Raw genomic sequence first — 23260 nt, forward strand, 5'->3', positions numbered from 1 at the left:
AAAATAAAATAAAATAAAATAAAATAAAATAAAATAAAATAAAATAAAATAAAAACGTATGAAGTACTGATGCACACTACATGGGTGAACATTGTAAACATTATTCTAAGGGAAAGAAGCCATGTACAAAAGCCCACATATTGTATAATTCCATTTGTTTGAGATGTTGACAATCGGCAAATAGAGACAGAGAGTAGGTTAGTGCTTTTCAGGGACTGGGGAAAGGGGGAACAGAGTGCTGATGGACTTGGGGTTTCTTTTTGGGAGTGATACAAACTTTTTAGAATTAGTAAATGGTGATGTTTGCACAACAGTTTGAATAGACTAAAAACTATTAAATAGTACACTTTATAGGGTGAGTTTTATGGTATATGAATCATATCTCAATTTTTCAAAAAGGCAGTTGAGCTAAGGGAGACAGTCCTGGCCCTTGGGTACACAAGGTAATTGTTTTATTTATTGACTAAAATTTCATGACATTCTTTAACTCACTGTCTCTTTCTTAAATATCAAGGGTACTCAACACCCTTTGTATCATCCCCATCTTTCTCATTTATAGGCTGTCTTTCCTTCTTCATTGTGTAGCATTCCTTTTCTTTTACATGTTATTCCAAAGTGGGAGACTATTAACGAATTCATTACGACTAACGTTTATCAGGCACCACTAGGAAGCAGAGGATTTCTTTTTCACAGTTTAAGTTTTCCTTGGTGACAAAAAGACCTAATCTTTGGTTGACAAAAGCAAGATGAAGAATAATTCATTATGATGTATTGCGTACATCAACGACTCAGGAAGAACAGAAGCAGAAAGAGATGTTAGCATCCTATGGAAGAGGACACAGGGCCAGGCCTCTGCCCCATCAAAATAAACCATCTGTAGCTCCTTGCACAATAACATCAGCACCAAAAAAAAAAAAAAAACAACAACAACAACAAAAAAAAAACAAACAAATTTAGAAGACAAACGTAAGAAACGAGGACTCATGCAAGCCAGTAATCTGTCTTTTCAGCTCGTAAATACAGATAGCATAACTGTGACCGTTAAAGAGAATAATGCAATATAGAGGGTACCTCCCAATGACGATGAACACATCCTTTTACTTTAAAGTTATCACTTCAGCTTCTCTAAAACTATCTTTGTTTATTTACTGCATGTATATTTCTGAGACAAAAAGTATTCATTTACACAGTACAGATTCTGAGAATTGACCTTTTCTGATGCTGCTGGCATTTCATTCACTGCAGTAATGACCTTCATTTCATCTTATAGCTTCTAATATTTTGTAATTATTGAACATTTATGTGTGTATATACATATCATATTCATATTTAAATCTCTAAAAGAAAAGACCATAACTAAGTTAGCAAGTATGCCCAGCTCTACATATTTGCATCAAGATAATGCCCAGTTCTACAGAGATTTGCATCGAGATAACCTGTTCTCTTCACAGTTTGTAGTCACTTATGATAGTACTAACTAATTGCTTAGTATAGTTGAATCCAGAATTGCTCATATAGTTTAAATGTTTGTTAAAACACCTAGCTTATATTTCTTCAACTTTTGTTTCTTTTTATTAAAAAAACCCTTTATAATGAATACACATGTCACTATAGGTCACTACAGTTACTCGGTTATTAAAAACCATTTCAGACAATAGTCCGCTTTCTACCCTGCCTCCTTTCAAAATGATGCTTTGGATGCGGGATGCAGTATTAGTGATCCCCAACTCGATATACAGGTGTCTAGTTTCCAACGTGAAACTTCTCCCATCACATTGTTCTGATGAAAGCATGGCAAGTAAGTTCACTGACCTGGTTTCACAAGGCCTGACTTTGATTCCTTCTTATATCGAGAGGACTGAATGCTTCCTTCACCAACCATTCCAATCGTGCATTTCTTTCTGGTGAAGTCTTCATCACTTCCAGGGCAAAAGCCAATGGGGCTGTTTCCAGTATCTGAGGGTGTCTTCACAGGAGACACTGACTGGCTGCTAGGACAGCCTGTGTCATCTAGAAGACAGGAATCAATAGGTGTTAATTGATGAGGAGGAAATCAATGATGGTGATGAGAAGCCATGCGGTGCGCCACACACACACACACACACACACACGCTCTCGCACACATCCACTCTGCTTATGAAGCCCAGGTTAACTGCTGTGGGGACTCTCCCTTCATGACGCTCCTTCATTTTTCCATATTTTCATGCAAAACCTTTTTTTTTTTTTCCCAGACAGTCTCGCTGTGTCACCCAGGCTGAAGTGCAGTGGTGCGATCTCAGTTCATTGCAACCTCTGCATCCCAGGTTCAAGCAATTCTTGTGCCTCAGCCTCCTAAGTAGCTGGGATTACAGATGTATGCCACTAGGCCCGGGTATTTTTTTGTGTGTATTTTAGTACAGACAGGGTTTCACCATGTTGGCCAGGCTGGTCTCAAACTCCTGGCCTCAAGCGATCCACCTGCCTCGGCCTCCCAAAGTGCTGGCATTACAAGTATGAGCCACCACGCCCACCCCCTTGTAAGCTTTTTGACACAAATATTTCTGTGACACTCATTTTGTCAAACATAAAGTCATATCTGTTTCAACACTTTATATAGTGTGTTTTTGGGTCATATGTGTCCATAGATTTTGGGAAGTGTTTAGCAATAAGAGGTTCACCAGAACAACTAGGATCTTTAGGGTGAACTCTTCAGAGTTTATGTCTGGAAGATAAAGTTACTTGAATATTATTGACCACATCCAGTTTTGGATCACTTGACCCATCAGTTGGTTAACAGAGTTTGAAAGATAAGTCATCTGACTTCAGGGTTCAAAGAAGCAGAGTGAAGTGATCCTGTTTTATCATACACACACAACCCAAAGTACCTAAATCAGATATATTGCTGTCTGGAGTAAACTGGTAAGATGAAAATGATATTCAGATTAGAAACGTTCCTCTAACTTTCAAGTAACAGATTATTACCAGGGTGATTATATGAAGTTAATATGCATGATAGGAAGTGACCTGTGTAGATGCTTATTATTGAAACAGGAAAGTCATACTGCTGACTCCTAGAAATGCTTTCCATATTTATTAAAGTACTTATGATGGTTGGTTAATTCATTTGTATTTTAATGAGCAGAACTGAATTGGACCTCAAAGTCAAATCAATATTACTTAAAAGCACATCTACTCAAACTGATCAGTTAGTGGTAAATTTACATTACTAAACAATCTTTATTAGATGAAGATGTTTTGATGCCAGGATTACTTTAGTAACTCATTAGACAAAACAACAAATAAAGACATTTAGTACTAATAACTTTTCAGACATCGTGTGAATATTAAGGGAGCTAAAATAACATGCCATCTACCAACGGCTATCTTAAAACTCTACAGCTTGAATAAAGATAGAAACAGAATTAGGCCTGAATAAAACATGCTGATTGCTAGAATCCATCTAAAGAAAGAATTACCATTACTTCATTTTTTGGACTTTATTTCATTTTTCAATTACAAAATATCCCAATTTCTGGAACAGAGTGAACTTGGCACTAATAAAATGACTTATTTCTCTTGATAATAGTGTTTTGACTTTTCGGTGTATTAGCAAATACAGGACCTCTGTGGTCTGTTTCTGGAAGTGAATGGTTTTCAGTGTGCTGCTCATGCCTGCAGTCTTTGGGCTCTTTTAAACATGCTGCATTCTTCCTGAACTCCTGAAGAAACTCTGGCCCTGAATGACAGGGTAATGAGAACCCTTCTTGGTGGCTGTTGCTCAGTTCTTTCATCATTCACTGCCCTTGCCTTTCCCTTACACTCACACACCCCAGGCTTCAATCCAAAGATATTTGAGCTCCTTTTTAAAGGTGCAAAGCTGTTAATTACTCAGACACAGATTCCAGCAATTTTACAAGGCACAACAGATCTGCACAACGTCTCAGGAGAGCCTTTCTTAATTCCTATCCCAAAGCAGATAAATGAATGAAATCTAATCATTCAACATTCCCTGTTGTCTTTAACATTATTTCCTTATGAATCAGTTCCATAAATCACTTCTTTTGAAAGAGAGATGTCCCCACAAAATAAAAATCTATGCTTCAGAGTGTCTACCCTAAAAAACTCAGTTTTCCTGAAAACTCTCAGACTCACAGGGATAAAATTAAACAATTTCCAGCATTGAGAAATGCTGTCAAAATTGTACCTTCGGTTCTATTACATTTTCTGCAGTTAAATGAGAAAGAATGTGTGTGCACCATGTTTTCAGTGCTAGTCCTTTCAAGGATTAAGTGCTGGGGTCTGGTTAAAATTTGAGGACTGAAATTATTTACAGTGGTGGCAGTGTGGAAGAGGTAGTAGCAATTTTTACCCTGGTGTGTGATACCTCACCTGTCATCAGTATTTACAGTCAGGATCTCCAGAAGCAGGGAAGGAGAAGATTAAAACCTAAATAAATCCTGAACTTTGGATCCATCTTACAGGATTTAAATTACTACAAAAAATCTCTTAACTTACTACTCTTATGTTCATATGGTGTATGTAGGGTGGAATAATAGGAATATAAGACATGGTCTTCCATTGGTTAAATGAATATGTATCAAGTCCTGGCACTGAGCCAGCCCACAGGCACTGTACCCAGGCCCCATCCTGGTGGAGTTTATAAATAAGCCAAAAGGATCTGGGTACATGTCACTCACAATGCACAGTTCTTGTAAACTGGCAAGTCTGATAAAGTTAATCCATATCCAAGAAAATCTGTGGGTTATGCGAGAAGCCTGGGGCATTTGCCTGTTTTGTGCACCCGACACTAACGAAGGAATCTAGTTTCAGAAAGGGCAGGGCCATGAATTTTCCTACTACAGAGGGCACACTTGAACTATGTGAAGTAAGACCCCAGCAAAGGCACAGGGCTTCATGTGCTAGGGAGTAATCTGAGGTATTTTTCTTTGTGCAACACGGAAGAAGTTATCTTTACAAGTCTTGTTTAGGGCTCCTTCTCTGCTCTCCCTCCTCCTTTCTTCCTCTTCATGGCCAGTTGCAAGCTGACCAGCAGTTCAAATGAAGATAACACTCCTTTTCAAAATTCTATGAAAAATATTCTTAGTTCCAATTTATCTGAGATTTTTTTTCAAGACTTAAATGACTTCTGCTTCATTAAACAATGAAATAATTTGAGTATCTATCTACCACCTAGCTATCTATTCTATCTATCTATCTATCTATCTATCTATCTATCTATCTATCTATCTATCTATCATCTATCTATCTATCTGGTTTTTTTAAGACAGTCTCACTCTGTTGACTAGGCTGGAGTACAGTGGTGTGATCTTGGCTCACTGCAGCTTCCACCTCCTCGGTTCAAGTGATTCTCCTGCCTCAGCCTCCTGAGTAGCTGGGATTACAAGCGTGTGCCACCACACTCAGCTAATTTTTATATTTTTAGTAGAGATGCGGTTTCTTCATGTTGGCCAGGCTGGTCTTGAACTCCTTGCCTCAAGTGATCCACCTGCCTCAGCCTCTCAAAGTGCTGGGATTATAGGTGTGAGGCAGCGTGCCTGGCCACATTTACTCTGAGATTCTAAGAATAGTAAAGCCAAGCTGATGTTCTTTGGTTGTTTATATCTAATCTTACCATACTAAACTACATGTGGACCAAGCACACATTAAAGAGATTTATTTATTAAACCTGCTTCAGTTATACTATGTGAATGTGTCTTCTGTTTCCTGCTGCTACCTGACTGCTGAATTTTCCTGTACAATCTACAGATTTATAAAGAGAGATTTATAATTTTAGCTTTTATAAGTTATGTTAGTATAAAGAAATTATAGATTTCTTTATATGAATGATATAAGATTTCTAATGTGAGATAACTCTTTCTAGGCAGGAAACTGCAGAAATACTGAATAATCTGTCCCCAAAGTGCAGGATGTTTCAAATTTCCAGAAGAATGGCTGGCAAAACTATGAACACTTTAGTCTGGTTTTGCCATAGGGAAGCTTTGCTCCAAGGTTTTAGGGAGGAAGATGTAGAAGACTGTTGGTCTATTAGAGAAGAATTTACATCACAGGCATGTGTGCGCACGCGCACACACACATGCACACCCCTCTTACAGAGTTGAGTTTTTACATTTCTTTCTCCATTATTCAAGGTAAGTAGAACTTTACTTAAAAAATATGGGACCACTTTACATGCTTTATACAGTGTGATCCATTTGAAAATATGGGGCAATTTCCTTCCAGGGGCTGCTATTTTAAATCCTCCTTAGACGGGTCCCGCATAGCCTCTGGTGGAACTCAGGTAAACATTACCCTCCTCAAGGCCACATCTAAATGATCACCTTCTAAGTAAAGGAGACTAATTTACATGTCCTCCTTGATTTTATTAGAAATTGGTTCTTTTGTTGTTGTTCTTGTTCATTTGCTTAAAATTGGTGAACACACAGGATTAAGGGTAGTAGAAAGACTACTTACAGATCCAGGAACCTCAGAGGTTGTGGGCTCTCTAAAGTACTGTTAAAAATATATGCCTGTGGAATGGAATCGTTTCCAAATTGTCATCAAGAAAGTAAAAAACATGCTAAGTTCTATAAAGATAGATGGGAAAAACCAGCAACTATTACAATTTTGTAGCCTAGATGTTGTTAAAAAATGATGTTAAAAATCTGTATTTCCTCTCCCTTTACATTACAAGGTCTTTGAAATATAGGATATAGTTAATAATTATGCAATTACTTATAATTCTGAAAAATATGTGCCTAAGTACTTTAAAAATACTTTGAATCTCATTTTAAATGTACTTGCTAAATTAAATTAAATCTGTTGAGGTTGTTAAAATTTTAGCTTAACTTTTTCATTATAAAACCAATAATTCTCATTGTGTGAAATTTGAAGTGCAGAAGAGTATAAAGAAGTAAAGAATAAAATAAAGACACACTATTCTCCTATAATTGTGTTACCCAGAAAAATATTTTCTGTTTGCTTTTTGTTTTATCAAATTTTCAACATATATTTTAGACAGTTTCATTATCTGTCATCGAAAATTTCTCCCTGGAACTTGCTAGGCTAGAAAGAAAGAAGCTATTAAAGACTAACGGGAACCAACGCAAAGGAGGCCCCATTGGTCAACAATGAAATAATTTGAGTACCAAAAAGAACAATAAATTCAAATGACTGATAATCACTGAATACATAAAAAAAATCTGAGTTCGTGGTCATATAAAAAACACATTACAGAGATAGAGAAAGGCCCCTTTCACCCCCAAAATGCCCAAATCCCTGGAAATCAATGGAAATGATCCAAGGACCAATTCTTTATATTGAAAATTGGCAATTACAAGGAAAGAATTAGCATATATTTTTATTGTAAAAAGTGTTCCTATATAAACTGTATCTCAGGAGAACTGAAATCGTTCATTGTTATTGGAAAGTTTGTCCTTACAAAAGCATTCTGGTTAATGAAAGCAGATGGAATAACAGAAATATAAAGTTGCTATTCTGCAACCTCGAATGAAATAATTGATTTAGGCAACAACTGTAATAGATAAAACCATTAGACAAAGTCTAATAGAAAGCTTACAGTGGAGGGATCAGGCCTTACCCAAATGTACCCATTGAGTCTTCTTCCCATCACCAACAGTGAGAAAACCCCTTTGATGGGATGTGAGATGAGGCATGCAGCACTCCCTATGAAGAATTCTTGACACACACAAACACACAATTGCCCCCAAATCCAATCAAGGCTTTAAAGCTACTAATGTTCACCTTATGAAATATATAGAAAACAGAATAATGAGTTAAATTAGAGATTGGCAAACTGCAGCCTGCAGGGCAAATTTGGTCCACTGCCTGTTTTTGTAAATAAATTGTTATTGGAACACAGCCATGCCCAATCCTTTATATATTGTCTATGGTGGCTTTCAAGACTACAATGGCAGAGAGTTGAATAATTGCAACAGAGGCTATCTAGCCAATTAAATCAAAAATATTTGCTATCTGGCCCTTTACAGAAAAAGTTTGTTGACTTCTGGGTTAAATGATACCACAGGGAAGCAAATAGGCACTTTTGAGAAAATCTGGGATATTTCATCATTCTCTGTCATACCAAGGAATTACGTTAATCATGTAAGAAAGTAAAAGGGCACTGTGATTATGTAAGAAAATGTGCTTTTTTTTTAAAAAAAAAGTTATGATGCTGAGGTATGTTGGTAGACAAGAAATGACATTATGTCTGGAGATTTGCTTTAAAATGCTTCCACAGAGAAAAGAGAGACATAACAAATACAGAAATATCCTGCTACCATTTGATCTAGATAAGTGGGTAATAAGCACATGAGAGTTCACTGCACTGTTCTCTCTGTTTTTGAGTATGCTTTTTAAAAGTTTCAAAATATTTTATTTGATTTCTGGAAGACATTATCTTAAAGGAGTACTGATTTAAAATAGACATAAACATCACTTTTAAAATGTGTTTGTTTATTTTCAGACAGAGTCTCACTCTGTTGCCCAGGCTGGAGTGCAGTGGAACAATCATATCTCACTGCAGACTCCAATTCCTGGCTCATGCGATTATTCCACCTCAACCTCCCCAGTAGCTGGGACTAAAGGCTCAGGTCACTGTGTTCAGCTTATTTTTATTTATATATTTTTTTAAGAGAGAGAATCTTGCTTTGTTGGACAGGCTGGTCTCAAACTCCTGAACTTAAGTGGTCCTCCCACCGTGGCTCCCAAAATGCTGGGATTACAGGTGTGAGTCACTGGTCCCAGCCAAACACTGCATTTTTAAAGACCAATGCTTCCTGTAGGAAGTATTAGTTTGTTTTAATTTTTCTCACTATTATTAAAATTGCTTTACTACACATTTTATAGATACATCCTTGGTCAAATCTTTGATGAGCTCATAAAATGTATGTCTAATGCAATTACTAAAGCTTCCAAGAAGTTTGAGACAACTTATATTCCTCTTATTGTATGAACATACTCCACTTATTAAATACCTGCCGATACTAAATATTATTTGCTTTTCATTTTTTAAGTTAATTAAAAATAAAATTTTGATGTCTTAATTTACATGTATTTAATTGTTTGTGAAGCTCAATGTCTTTGTATGTTCATTGACCTTTTACATTTATTCTATGAATTGTTCAAATCCTTGATAATTTTTCTGTTTGGATGTTCAGGTTTTCTTACCAATCTGTAAGAACTCTTTATATATTAAAAGCATCAACCCTTTGTCATATTTCACTGTATATTGTTTGCTTTTGACTTTATAATGTTTTTGACATTCAAACCTTGCTGTATTCTGTCAAATCTCTCCATACGTTTCTTTGTGATTTCTTCCAATACTTTTATGCTTAGAGTGTTCTTTTATTATTTAAAGATCAATTAAATACTTGCCTATACTTTCTCCTAGATATTTATAGTTTCACTTTCATTTAAATTAAATCTATCTGGAATCCATTTTAAAATGTGGTATGAGGGTTAGATGCTAACTTTATTATTAATATTGTAATTTTAAGGAAGTCTACCACATTACTTTGCAATGCTTTTATGATGAAAATTTGAAAGCAATAAATACTTTTTGCATAATTCATTTATATATTTCAAAATATTGGATGGCCCAAAGTGTGCATGTGAGTATCATAAACTTTCCTGATAATTAAACAAAAATGCCTAAAAACCAGTGCCATCAAACACATTTGGTGGCAATTATGATGACCAAGTCCCTATTAAAATCTTCTAGCTGAGGCCGGCAGATCGCTTGAATCCAGGAGTTTGAGACCAGCCTAGGAAACATGGTGAAACCTAGTCTCTACAAAAAATACAAAAATTAGCTGGGCATAGTGGTGCATACCTGTAGTCCCAGAGGAGGTTGCAGTGAGCCACAATTGCACCACTGCACTCCAGCCTGGGTGTCCGAGTAAGACCCAGTCTCAAAAATAATCTTCTTACACCAATTACAGGTAAGAATAAAACACCAAGTTCTAAAAATTACAACTATTAATAAAATATTTCTTCAAAGTCCAAGAAGCATCTCTAAAACTGCAGGCTCCTTTTTGAATGTAGATCTCAGAGCCCACTGGCTTTCAAAAATGTTGAACTAAACAATTCCAGAAGACACTTAAAAATAACATCAATGGAGGAAAATATGATTTTGTGCCCTAATGTCTTGAAATATTCACTTATGGTTTGATTCTGTTCGATGTTCAGTTGTATAATTTTTTTTTGGGGGGGGAAGTTATTGCTAGTTTAAAGAAACATTATTTTAAACTATATGGAAATCTAGTTGATTCTCATGAACAATGGAAGCATTTACTGACTGCTTATTCATCCATTCAACAAATATTTATTGAATATCTACCATGTGTCAGATGCTAACATAGCTCTTATCATGCTTATTGCTCCAGATACTGGCATTTTTGAAGATAGTTTAATGGAGATAGATAAAATGTCACAACTTAAACTCATGATAAATATAAACCATGTGAAATTCTTATCGCAAACCTTTCAGTGCATTTATAAGGCAAGAAGACTAACATTTATTAAGTACCTATCATGTGGCAAACACATTAATTATTATCATATAATTTTAATAATATGTTACTGTTGGAAAATGGGGAGGCTCAGAGAGGTTAAAAATTTCGTGGGCCCAGAGCTGCTGGGCAATTGACTCAGGATTCAAAGTCAGGTTTGTCTGACAAAGTGCCTGTTTGCTCACCACCATAAGCTAGCTGTTTTCTAAAGTTTTAAACTTATGTTTGTTCCAAGAGGAAACATCAGCAATTCTGGGAATGCCCAAATTAAAAACAGACAAAGGAAGCTGTTAGAAAGAACTCATCCCATAATAAACAGCCCACAGAAATTGGAGGCAAGAAACTCTTTCTAGTTGTTGCCAGTATTCGTGCCTCAACACGTGTAGCCATATAAAATGTGTGCCATTTTGATAATTTTGAATTCCAGGTTTTCAATAGCAAACCTTGATTTTCTATTCCTTCACCCAATTTTAGCATCTTTTTGTAGTGAGAACTCAGAGATCTACAGAGCTCTAAAATCTGCTTCAGTATTATACAACATGTCACTAACCAGTGGCTGATGTTGAAGTGTATACATCTCCACTTATTTTTTTCTACAAATAATTATTGATTCCCTACATGTGTCAGGTATTGTTCCAGATATTAGGGAGGTAATGCTGAGTGAGACACTAAGATCCTTATTCTTAACAAGTTCACATTCTAGTGATGAGGAGAAACAGTTAATAAGTTAAAAAACATACATAAAAAGATATTTTGGGGCCAGGTGAGGTAGTGATAGCTCATGCCTGTAATCCCAGCACTTTGGGAGGCCACAGTGGGAGGACTTTGAGATCAGCCTGAGAAATGCAGGGAAACCGCATCTCTTATTTTTTTTTTTTTTTTTCTGAGACAGGGTCTCAGTCTGTCACCCACGCTGGAGTGTAGCGATCAGGGCTCATTGTAGCCCCCATCTTCTGGGCTCAGGTTATTCTCCCACCTTAGGCTCCCATGTAACTGGGACCAAAGGTGTGTGCCACAACAGCCAGGTAATTTTTTCTTTTTCTTTTTCTTTTTTTGTAAATGGGATCTCACTATGTTGCCCAGGCTGGTCTCCAACTCCTGGGCTTAAGTGATCCTTCCACCTTGGCCTTTCAAAGTCCTGGGATTATAAGCATGAGCCATTGCACCCAGCCAGAGACCCTCATATCTACAAAAAAAAATAAAAAAAAAAAATAAAAATAAAAATTTAAAGTTAGCTGGTCATGTCTACAGTCCAAGCTGCGCAGGAGACTGAAGTGGGAGGACTTCTCAAACCCAGGAGGTCAAGGCTGCAGTGAGCTGAGGTCATGCCACTGCACTGCAGTCTGGGAGACAGAGTGACATCCATCTCAAAAAAAAAAAAAAAAGATATTTGGGATTTACTGTTAATGAAGTATACCCGATGATATTGTGTAGACTAGGTGGGAGGTGGAAAGCTACTTCATTACATGTATTGTCATACAAGGCTCCTGAAGAGGTCATTTGACCCTAAACCAAAAAATGAGAAGGAAATAATGACACAAAAGGCAGAAAAAACAAGGAAAAGAATTCCAGGTACAGAGAATAAGTACAAAAAGCTCTGAGATAGGCAGGAATATGGTGCATTAAGGAAACCAAAAAGAGGAAGAGAGGTGGGGAGAAAATGATGATGAGGGCAAAGGGATGCAGCAGCCCAAGTAGTGAAGAATTTTAGGTCAGGAATCTTGACTTTCATCGGAAGTGCAACAGAAACTGCAGTGTGCACTACGCATGAGATAACAAAAATTTAACCTGTGCTTATAATGGAGAACAGACTGAATCAGTGATAATATATCTAGCTAATATTTACTAGGTGCCTATTAACTACCAAGCACTGTTCTAAACACTTTACTTCACTTCTAAACACTGTTCTTAACTAACACGTCTTAACTAACTTAATCTAATATCCCTCCGAGATAGGCACTGTTGTCATCCTGATTGGCAGGGGTCATACAAAACTAGCACTGGTGTTTATGCCACCTGCCCAAGCTTATAATCAGTAAGTGACAGAGTTGTAGTATGAATCCAGACAAGCTAACATCAGAGCCTCTTTGTTAACCACTATGTTGCATGGCTCCTTTAAGAATGAAAGGAGCGAAGCAAATAAACCCATTTGGAGGCCACTACCATAGTAGAAATGAGAGGTAACAGTGGCCTGACTCAAGTGGTAGTAGTGAAAATTGAGAAAAGTAGATATGTTTGAGGTAAATTTGGAAAAATAATTGAAAGCATTTATTTATAGTAATGAAAATGGGAAAGGATTAAGAATGTCTTCTAGGTTTTTTTCCTAAACAAGTAGGTACATGGCAGTTATTTCTGAATTGGAGAAAAATGCGTTTATGAGTGTGTGGGGGTGAAATCAAGAATTCTGGTTTTGCTATGTTACATTTGAGACACAAATTAAACATGACCTTGGAGATATCAAGTAGGCACTTGGATAAGTGAGCCTGGGACCCACGGGGGAAGTCTGGAGCATCACCACCCTTCAGGTGAGACTTTGAAAGACACAGGCCTGGATACAAGCCCTTGGGGAGGACAGGAGAAGAGGCCAACAAGGTGACTTGAAAGGCAGGAGGAACGCTCAGCAGAGCGGTTCACAGAAGCCACGGAGGAAAATCTTTCCTAGGAGGGGGCTTGTTCAATTATGCTGAGTGCTGCTGAGTGCTGCTCAGAGGTCAAGGAAAATGAGGGCAGACAAAGGGAATATTAGATTTGCCAACGTGGTCACTCACGTGCTTGCCAGGACACATTGTGGAGCCAGGATTTTGGAGAGGTTTTGCCATGAAGCGGAGTAGAGAAACAGGATGGCAGTTGCAAAGAAATGGGGGTCTTTTGCAAATGAAGGGCAGTTGTAAAGAAGGAAGGGAGCTCTTTTTTCTTTATAGATGGGGAGTGCGTATGTGCTAATGGAAATTAGCTTGTCAGAGTGACTGAAATGAACACCTCACACTAAGACATGTAACTTACATCCACAAAAGCAAAGTGGAGAGTGGAGTAATTATTTACTGAGTGCCTTCCTTGTTTCTTGGAGACAAAATAATCACTTCACGGATAAACATTCCCAGGATTTCTGAGCTATTTTGGAGCTTCGAGTGCTCCCATAAAAGTCACTCTGGTGAAGCCCTGGGCAGTAAAGGAGGATGCAGGGCCAGGTGAGGTAAGCTCCATTTCTGCAGACGACTGCGTGCTCTCTCTCTGGAACATGGGCCGAGTACTTGGTTTCTACCAAGCATCAGTTTGTTTGATTTGGACTAGCAGCCCATGAAGAAGGAATCTGGAGGAGAAAATATTTGGTCGAAATATTTAATGTAGAATGAGTAATGAATCTACCTAGATGTTCTGGTGAGGGAGGAGTTGGTGTTGAAACCGGGAAACAGAGGGTGACAGAAGAAAACTGAGCCCTGGTATGGGGTGGTGAATTTGTCTTTCAGAAGAACTTTATCTTATTTTTTCTTTCATACAGTTATGATCTTTCCAAAATAGGCACGTTACAAATCTTTCTGACCTTCCCTCTCCCTAGCATTATGGGTTTATTTGCAGTTTCTAGGCCATGCCTTTTTAAAGGCTCAGTTTCTTTTTTAAGTTTCCTTGGTAGGAGAAGATAAAGGAGAGGAAGAAGAAAGAGAACTAGAAAGACAGGAAGGGAAGAAGAGAGAAAGAGAGACAGAGCCCACGAAGGTATTTCTTTTCTTGTTTTGAGACAGAGTTTCACTCTTGTCGCCCAGACTGGAGTGCAGTGGCATGATCTTGGTTCATTGTAACCTCCCCCTCCAGGGTTCAAGTGATTCTCCTGCCTAAGCCTCCTGAATAGCTGGAATTACAGGAGCCTGCCACCATGCCTGGTTAATTTTAGTAAAGTCGGTGTTTTGCCATGTTGGACAGGCTGGTCTCGAACTCCTGACCTCATATGATCTGCCTGCCTCGGCCTCCCAAAGTGTTGGGATTACAGGCGTGAGCCACCGTGCCCAGCCCCAAGAAGCTAGTTCTTAATCTCTTGAAAAACTTATAATAAAATAACTACAAACCACTTTAAAGGCATCTGAATTAAAGTGAGCTGTCTTGTAGCAAAGTGAGAATTTTTTCCTTTCCTTTACATTTTTCTTCACAGTAAGTATCTGAAAATGGTAATGGTTAAGATAGAGTAAGGGATGAAAATGAAAAAATAAATAAATAAAAAGCAATATTCATCATACAGTTTATATAATTGCTACATCTGAGTTTTTTCTATTTTGAAAAAAAGAATTGTTTTAGATAACATTTATATCATGGAATTTACTTCTTTTTTTAAAAAAAGAACAAAGGAAGAAAGCAGAGTCAAAGAAAAAATATAGTCTAATTACAGTGACATTCATAATACAAAATTCTAAATTATGAAAATTAGTCTCATAGACAAAATGTTCACCCACAGAAGAACAGTTGAACAAATTATGGTCCTCCGTAGAGTGACACGCCATGCTGTCATTACCACAAATGAGGGGGACTTCCTTGTGCTGACAAGCAATGACAGGTGCAGGTACTGCCTGGAATATGCATTCCTTGAGGGCAGGAAGAGCCATGCCAGTAGTGTTCATTGCTCTAGCTCAGCAACTAGAAAACTGCCTTGCACAGAATAAGTATTCAATAAATACTTGCTTAATGAACAGAAAGGATCACAGATCAATATAGCATGATTTCATTTTGGCAAAAAGCAAAACAAAATACATCATATAAATGTTACTAGCTCCAGTCTCATATATGTGTTTGCATATTTTATAACAAATATGTTTTTGTTACTTCTGAATTTAAAAATAAAAATATAATTAGCATTAAAGAAAATATAATCCTCACAAACACTCCAGAATCAATAGAAGGGTAGCCTAAGATCCAGAGGGTCTTAAGAATTCTGAGTTAGGTCAGTCTCTAACAGTGATCCTATCTGCCTGGTCACCCACACACAAAAAGAATAAAGACTGAGCCAGCTGGAAAAGAGGCAGAGCCCAGAGAAAATCCACACTGAGCAGGGAAAAGTTGAAGGATATGATTTCTAGTGTGATGGGTGAATGATGTGTGATCTCAACGATAGCACAGGTGTGCATTTGAAAACTTGGTTTGGGTTCCCTAAAAAGAGGGAGCAGTCAACTTGAAATAACAGGACTCCTTCTGGAGCCAGAGAAGCCTAGCAGCTGGCAGGGAAGCTTCAGAGCATGAGGACTGTATCTAGCAGTGGCCAGGGCACCAGGTTAGGAGGCATTTTCTGCTCTAGTCAGTGGGAAGAGACTGGGACTTTCTCAGAATAAAAACCACCTGGAGGGGGGGGGTAGGGTGGTGACTAGTGTCAAATGAGACTCCTGGGAAACATGAAAATATGGCCTATACTAATTATCTTTCTTTCTTCCTTTTTTTTTTTTTTTTTTTTTTTTGAGACAAAGTCTTGCTCTGTCACCCAGGCTGGAGCACAGTGGCACAATCTTAGCTCACTGCAGCCTCCGCCTCCCAGGCTGAAGTGATTCTCATGCCTCAGCGTCCCAAGTGGCTGGAATTACAGGTGTGTGCCACCGCACCCGGCTAATTTTTGCATTTTTTTGGTAGAGATGGAGTTTCACCATGTTGGCCAGGCTGATCTCTAACTCCTGGCCTCATGTGACCTGCCAGCCTCAGCTTCCCAAAGTGCTAGGATTACAGGCATGAGCCACTGCAACTGGTTGTAATTACCTTTTAGATTGTAATCTAGGCTACTCATTTTTCTGATGGTTTTTGTGACTGAAAAATAACAATTAGAGAAGACAGTACTCCTCACTGCTCCCTCAATATGCCCTGCACTTTTAAGACTCTGCTTTTACCCACATTGATCTCTCTTTTTACCATTTTATGCTTTGCTTCTCAAACTCCTACACAACCTTCAAAACCTTGCTTATTTGCCAGCTCTTGAGTGGGGCATTTTCTGGTTCTCTTAGCAAGAGACCTCTCTTCTAGATGCCCACAACACCGGAGTCATGGTTCTATTGTGGAGCTTACTCTTTTTGACATTTAGAGACGCTAAACTCCTCAGGACACGGATGTTTTCTTCATCTAGCCAAGCTATTTAATAGAGTACCGAGTACTTTTCTAGTTGTTTTATTTCCCCAACTACTAAGATAGTGCCATGCTCTCAATGTATTTTATAAATGAGAGAATTATTCACTTGTTCTGTTCTCATAATTATAATTTCTACCAAATTCCAACAAACGCTTACTAAGCAATTGCTAGGAGTGCAGGGGACTATATTGTTCCTGCCTTCATAGGATTTACAGTCTTGGGGAGTCAGGTAACCAAACAAGACATTTTAAAAATAGGCTGGGCATGGTGACGGGTGCTGCAATCCCAGCACTTTGGGAGGCCAAAGCAAGCAAGCGAGCAAGCAAGCATGCAAGCAAGAAATTTTAAAACCAGATAATGTGGAAAGCATCTAACCTGGACACTGAAATTGATCCCTCAGCTTCTTACTCTGATCTATAAATATACTTATTTGTAGTCATATCCAGTCTTACTTCTTTTCTTCTAATTTATATATCTTTTTTTGGTCTACCTCGGCCTTGTTAGTTAAGACTTCCCCACTATCGTTATTATTTTTCTCTCTCTCGATTTCTTTCTTCTGTTTTATTCTTTACTGTTTACTTCTCAGTTCAAAAACGTTATCAAATATCTGCCACTTGATAAACACCTGATTTTCACTGTAAATGCAATATTTGTTTTTATTCGATTATCTGTTCCCCATCCCAGTTAAGCCCTTTAAAAAAGTTGTCTATACTTTGTTACCTCTCACTCATGTCCCAGTTGATGGGAGTTTGATACATTCCATCTCCTGCTCACCACCAATTTGCTGCAACTGTTTCCGCCGCAACTGTTTCTGCTGAAGACCACTGATAACCTAATGGTCTGATCCTTGAGCACTATTTAATGCACATTTTACTTAATCTTGCTGTGATATCTGAACCTCTTGGCTACTTAATTCTTGAAACTCTTTTCCTTTGGAAGTGGAGATATCGTCACACCTGGGTCTCCTGCTTTATTCCTGCATGCTCATTCTCAGGTGTCTTGATTTCCTTTTCCTGCCTCCTCCTGCTATACCTCAAAGTCCTTCCCCTGGTCCTCTAATTTTCTTCCCCATGCACTCCCCAAAAGTAATATTATCAAAACCCTTGACTTCTGCTGGTCACCATCTTAGAATTTTCTTTAGGGCTCCAGACTTTTGTCTAAAATTCTACAAAGCCTAAATTGAGCTAATTAACTTGACTCCCTGCCCTTCTCTCCAATCCTGCTTTCCATATTATTCATCCAGTGGAGATTTAGACACAATCCTTCCCCTTCACCTTCCATTTCCAATTGGTGAGTAAGGCCCATCTGTTCTAGTCCCAAATCTCACACATGTCATTTATCAGTTCTTCACTTGGACTGCAGCAGTGTCCTTCAAAGCAGGCAGACTCCTGCCCCCTCCCCGTCCAACACAGAAATAGGAAGATTTTCTAAATTATAAATTTGATCTAACACTTCCTTGCTGAAAACCCTCCACTAGCTCTGCAAGATCTTTAGAAATTGCAAAATGGCAGTCCATGATCCATATTCACCTATGCACACACGCTATTTGTCCCACAGAGTTACTTTAAAAGCTGAATTTTTAAAATTCAGAATATGTTTCGTGATGGCACACATGTACAGTTCTAGAGTTCTCGCTGTTGTCTTCTATCCAGGTGGCCTCACTCTTTACATTACTTGCGTAGTTCCTGTATGGACCCTTGAGCTCATGGAAGAAGCTCTGTGCATGGCATAGGAAGTATTGCATGATCTGGCCTGCCTGCCCTTCTGTCTCTTTTCATGCTTTTAACTCAAGTTTGCTGATGCCAAGGCTCATGTTTATCTACTACACCATACTAACTAATGTTACTTCTTTTCTTCCTTGGGCTTATGAAATGTGAGAAGTCCAAGTAATGCATGGAACAATGCAAATAATAGATGAAACAGCAAACTCAAATTACAAGGTAGGAGTGTATGTGGGGGTGGGTGTGAATGAAAGGGACTGGGACACAGGTGAGTAAAAGCAGTAGTGTGGGAATCCCATCCAGATGGGATAATTTGTCACCCCATTTATTTCAGTGTCCAGGTTAAGGCAGTAAAACAATCGATTTTTCTAATTCCTGTGTATCACTTATTTTTGTAGCCTAAGCACAATTCCTGATCCTTTGCAGGTATTTAAGAGATGCTTACTGAATGTTTTGGTGAAGGCTTGCAAAAGGCTGAATATCCTATCACTTCCAGGCCTCGGCTTCTTTTCTTTCTGTCTCCTTCAGTGTATCTACTGAGTGTTCAGGGTACACTCTTGGTATCAGTATACCCCCTTTTTGTGTACCCCCAAATCATCCCAATATCACAAAAGAATATGCAAAATAGTCAAAAGTATAGATACAGTGAATTCAGAGAGAAGATTAATAGGAAAATAAAAAAGGAAATTCTTTCTCCTTCCTCTTACTTTGCTACCGTCTGAACACAAGTTAAACCTATTATGTAGACATAAATAATATTATGGCTAAGACTAATGACATGGGACCAGTGAATATAGAGTCAGAAGCTATAATTTCCGGGGACTGTGGAGGCATCCGTCCACATCCACCTTGCCCCGTGCTCATTGGTTTAAACAGCCTGGCTGGCCACCATTTCTACCATCTTTGATCCTTATTCATCTTGCAATGCTACTTTCGGCATACTCCTCATACTCCTCATACCAAATCCCCAAATACACACAGACCACAAAGAAGTGAGGCTCAGCCTTCAGAGTGCACAAGAGTTGCCTGGAAAGCCTGTAAAACGCAGATTCCTGAGCCCTTTCATTTCAAGACAATAGTTTTGGGCTAAAGCCATTGTATCTGAGTTTTAAACAAGTTTCACTGAGGATTCAAAAGTAGGCAAACACCATACTCTAAAATTGGAAAACATTCTCATAAAGACAGGTGTTTTAGAACCTGAAAGAGTTTTCAGGTTAAGTACCTTAATTTGCTTTCAGACATGGTCCAGTTCCATCACTTTTACCTTTCACCATTCGTACTGCTAAGAATTGTTTATTAAATGACAAAAATTTTGCTCTTGGCAAATTGCAGTTACTACATTCTTAAAGAAATACTATATGCCTTTCATTTATAATCTATTTCATTAGGTACATGCTTCTGTGGTGAGGCGGCTAAGCATTTGAAATATTTATTATACAACATTTCCTAGGACTCATACTCATTAAAGTGATACTAAATTGATAGGGTCTTTTTTTTTTTTAATTCACAGCAGGGTAGCAGTCATTCAACTGTAGTATAATTTGGTATTGCAGCTCACTTCATTTTAAGCAGTTCATCTCAGTTCTAATCATTATGTTCAAAGCTTCACTCTATCCAGATGCCAAGTTTCCCCAACTGTACAAAAAGCACAGGAGAAATATTTCTGTTTGGCAAGGCCTGGCAAATTTTTGGAGGCATTGTCATGCCTCAACAGGGCACCAGTCGGGTTATAATTTGCCTTAATTGCTTGTGCCACAAACAGCAACAATGATTACCTCTAGGTCATTGGCACTCAAAGAAAGATTTCCTCCCAGCTACGGTAAGTAACAAAATACTTTCTGCAAACACCTTACTTGGGATTCGACTGCAAAGAATCTCAGATTTTGACCACTTAAAACAATTGACCTGGTACATGTTTTTAATGTGTTAAGTTGCACGCTTGCCTGTGTATCTGTGTGTGCACATTAGAAACATGAAAATAACTCAGATAAATTACTGTTCTCCCATAAAACAACTAGTCTTCTATCTGCATAATTTGTTCCACCTGCCATGTTTACAAGGCGCCCCAAGGAGAACTAGCTTAAAAGCCAGCAATCCATCTGCCTCTCAGTTCTAAGGGGGTAATTATTGCCTCAACTAAGCAAAGAGGAATGCACAGCATGCTGCTACCCATGTCAGGTGACTGATGTATGTGCCTGACACACTCACCCAGGTCATCAGCTTTTCTAATAGTGGCTGGGGTCATGGTACAGTGACAGACACAATTCACTACTTACAGAAAAGGGGGAGAAAAATGGATAGAGACTATATTCAATGGGCCAAACCCAGAACACAAACCAACAATGTAGGCTTTACCACTTCTTATGTTAAAAACAAGAAACATGGGGGAGAAAAGACAGGTTAACTTTATGCCAAAACACTGGTTTAAACAAACAAACAAACAAACAAACAAAAAAACCATTTTTTTTAAAAAGGGACAGGAAAGAAGGTGTTTTGTTTCCATTAACTTCCTATTAACTGTACTTCCTTACGTATTTTTCAAATAAAGCATTAATTAATATTTATTAATAACGTACAATGTTCTACTTGCTGTGCACACAAAATAGGGCCTGGCCTCTAATACAGCATAAACTTAACTGTCTCCAACTAAGGCCATAGTGACCAAGACTGAGTACAAACTGTGAGGAACACTGTTTGAAGACTAGAATGATGTCCAAGCACAAGAACACTCATGTGCTGATGAAATGCACAAAACACATGCAGATCTTCAAAGAAATTCCGCTAAGAAGAAGTGATTAAAAAAAAAAAAAAGAAAAAGAGCTCTTTGGGGACACACCCCAAATGAATTGCAAAAGGTCACACACAACTTCTTCCCTCTGAAATAAGGCAGAGACAACATACAAATTAGCATATAGAATATCAAGTCATTAAGTGTTCCTCGCCAAAGCTCCCATGGGAAAGCAAGAGGGAGGCAGTGGAGTGCGGAGGGAAAACTGAAAGTGGGTAAAGACGGACAGATCGCTTTGGAAATATTTCCATTCTTTTCATTTCACAGGCCAGTAAAATTACAAGAAAAACTTGGGGGTGGAGTAGAGAAAACATCAACATTGAGTTGTCATTTATTTTGCCGAAGTAGAACTACCATGCACTATCATGAGTTTTGTTTCATTACAAATGATAGAAAAGCCAGATTCTCAGAATAAAGGATAATTCTTTGTATTAAGTAAATGTTTATGAAGCTCATTACATTATCTTTTTTAAAAAAAATAAAAATTTTAGAACATATGATGCTCTTCATAATTAATGCTTTTGATATAGATTTGGGGAAAGAGTCTCCAGTTTGCAGTTCTGAAAATGCAATTTTCAAATTAAATTTAATTGTGTTTGAGGTGACACCTTCCTCTATAATTTCATTACCAGATTGTAAGAATTCCCCTAACTATGCATGGCTCCTTTTACATGAGTGAATGTGATTTATAAAGAAGATAAGCTAATACAGGAGGATTATCGGAAGGTTGCAAAGCTATGATGACAATAGATCCCTCTAAATTATTTTAGTTTTGTTCTAGTAAAGGATGGTATTTCTTAATATTTGTATGCACCTTGCTCTCTGACTTAATTGCCATGATTAAGCAATGAACACACATTCTGGCCTCAGTGTTGGAGTGGCTGGATTAAAACAAGCAATTTTCCCCTGCTGGTTGAACAAGTCTTACATTCTCTATCTCACTGTCTGCAGCATTAACACTCCCCGCAGTACCAAACCCATTTATTTTCCACCCACCAACCAGCCTCCTAAAGCATCATTAACATGCCCCCAAAGGCCTTGCTGCTGTCAATTTTAGCCTGCACAAGCACTCAAAAGCTTTTGTGGGGTTTATCAGAGTTCTGTAGGAAAGAAAGGGAAAGGCATTAGACTCAAACCTTGGGGAATTGACAACACAGGAAGATGAAGAGAGATGAGGGAGAGGCCCAGGAATGGAGGAAATCCTATCTGCAGGCAGGGTACAAGGCTCAAGATTGAAAGGTTGTTCAAAGACACCCACAATTATATGCTTCTGCCACTCAATTTTCAGCTAGTTAATGGCAAAAAAATCAATATCTACTTTCGATTTTCATGTACAGCATTATAGCCTCAGCCGGAGACAGGTCTCCTAGGAAGGAGGATGATTCAGGAAGTGGTTCTGGGGAAGAATGATTCATAACAAAAATCAATAATCATATTGGTGTTTTCTAAAATATATTTAGGGTTTTCCTTTTTTGTTGTTGTTTTGAACAACCTTTTCTTTTTTCTGATAACACTACTCACCCTGAAATCAGTCACAGAGCAATTGACTACATGGAGGGAATACCAGGAATAAATGTGGAACTGAGTTATGTACACAAAGCTCTGTCAGCTTGAAATGATGTGCCCAGAGTTCATCCACACTCACCAGAGTGAGCTCTGGGCTCCAAAACAGAGTTAAAGTAAACAGCATTACATTCTGCAAATACGACTCTAGATTCTAGGAATATTAACTGTGATAGCTTCTCAGATATCCTTTTGTTTTCTTCTTGGGAGAATAGTAAGCAAAGCGGTGGGTTTCCATCTTAAACTAGATTAATGTGATTCAAATAGAAAGAAATAAGTTTTAAAACATAATATTTTGATAGTTTTTTTTTCAGAATCAAGCAGATGATTTGAATTAGTTAGCAAAAAAAAAAAAAAAAAAAAAAAAAAAAAAGTAGGCAGTGCAGAATTTCCAAAATACAACTTATGCAGAGGACAGAATAACTTTGTGAAAGTATGTAGTAAATCCAAAGCTGCATTTATAAAATCCTTGAAAAATGTAGCCGTGAGCCCTAAATGCAGTGGAATGTTAGGTCCTGCTAAATTAGAGCATTAATCATAGCATCTTGATTCACGTGTTTCTTCTCATACATGTGTTAATCTTCAAGCTC

General features: G+C 38.0%; 1 protein-coding gene across 1 annotated transcript in view; it reads right to left on the reverse strand.

The window, feature by feature from the left end:
• Positions 1–23260, reverse strand: part of SYBU (syntabulin) — a 69823-nt gene that overhangs the window by 42757 nt on the left and 3806 nt on the right. The window contains exon 3 of the mRNA XM_023224932.1: positions 1813–2010. Within this exon, the coding sequence (XP_023080700.1) occupies positions 1813–2010 (198 nt within the window). The remainder of the gene's footprint in view (positions 1–1812; positions 2011–23260) is intronic.

The sequence above is a fragment of the Piliocolobus tephrosceles genome, chromosome 7 (assembly GCF_002776525.5).
Source record: "Piliocolobus tephrosceles isolate RC106 chromosome 7, ASM277652v3, whole genome shotgun sequence".
NCBI classification, from domain to species: Eukaryota; Metazoa; Chordata; class Mammalia; order Primates; family Cercopithecidae; genus Piliocolobus; species Piliocolobus tephrosceles.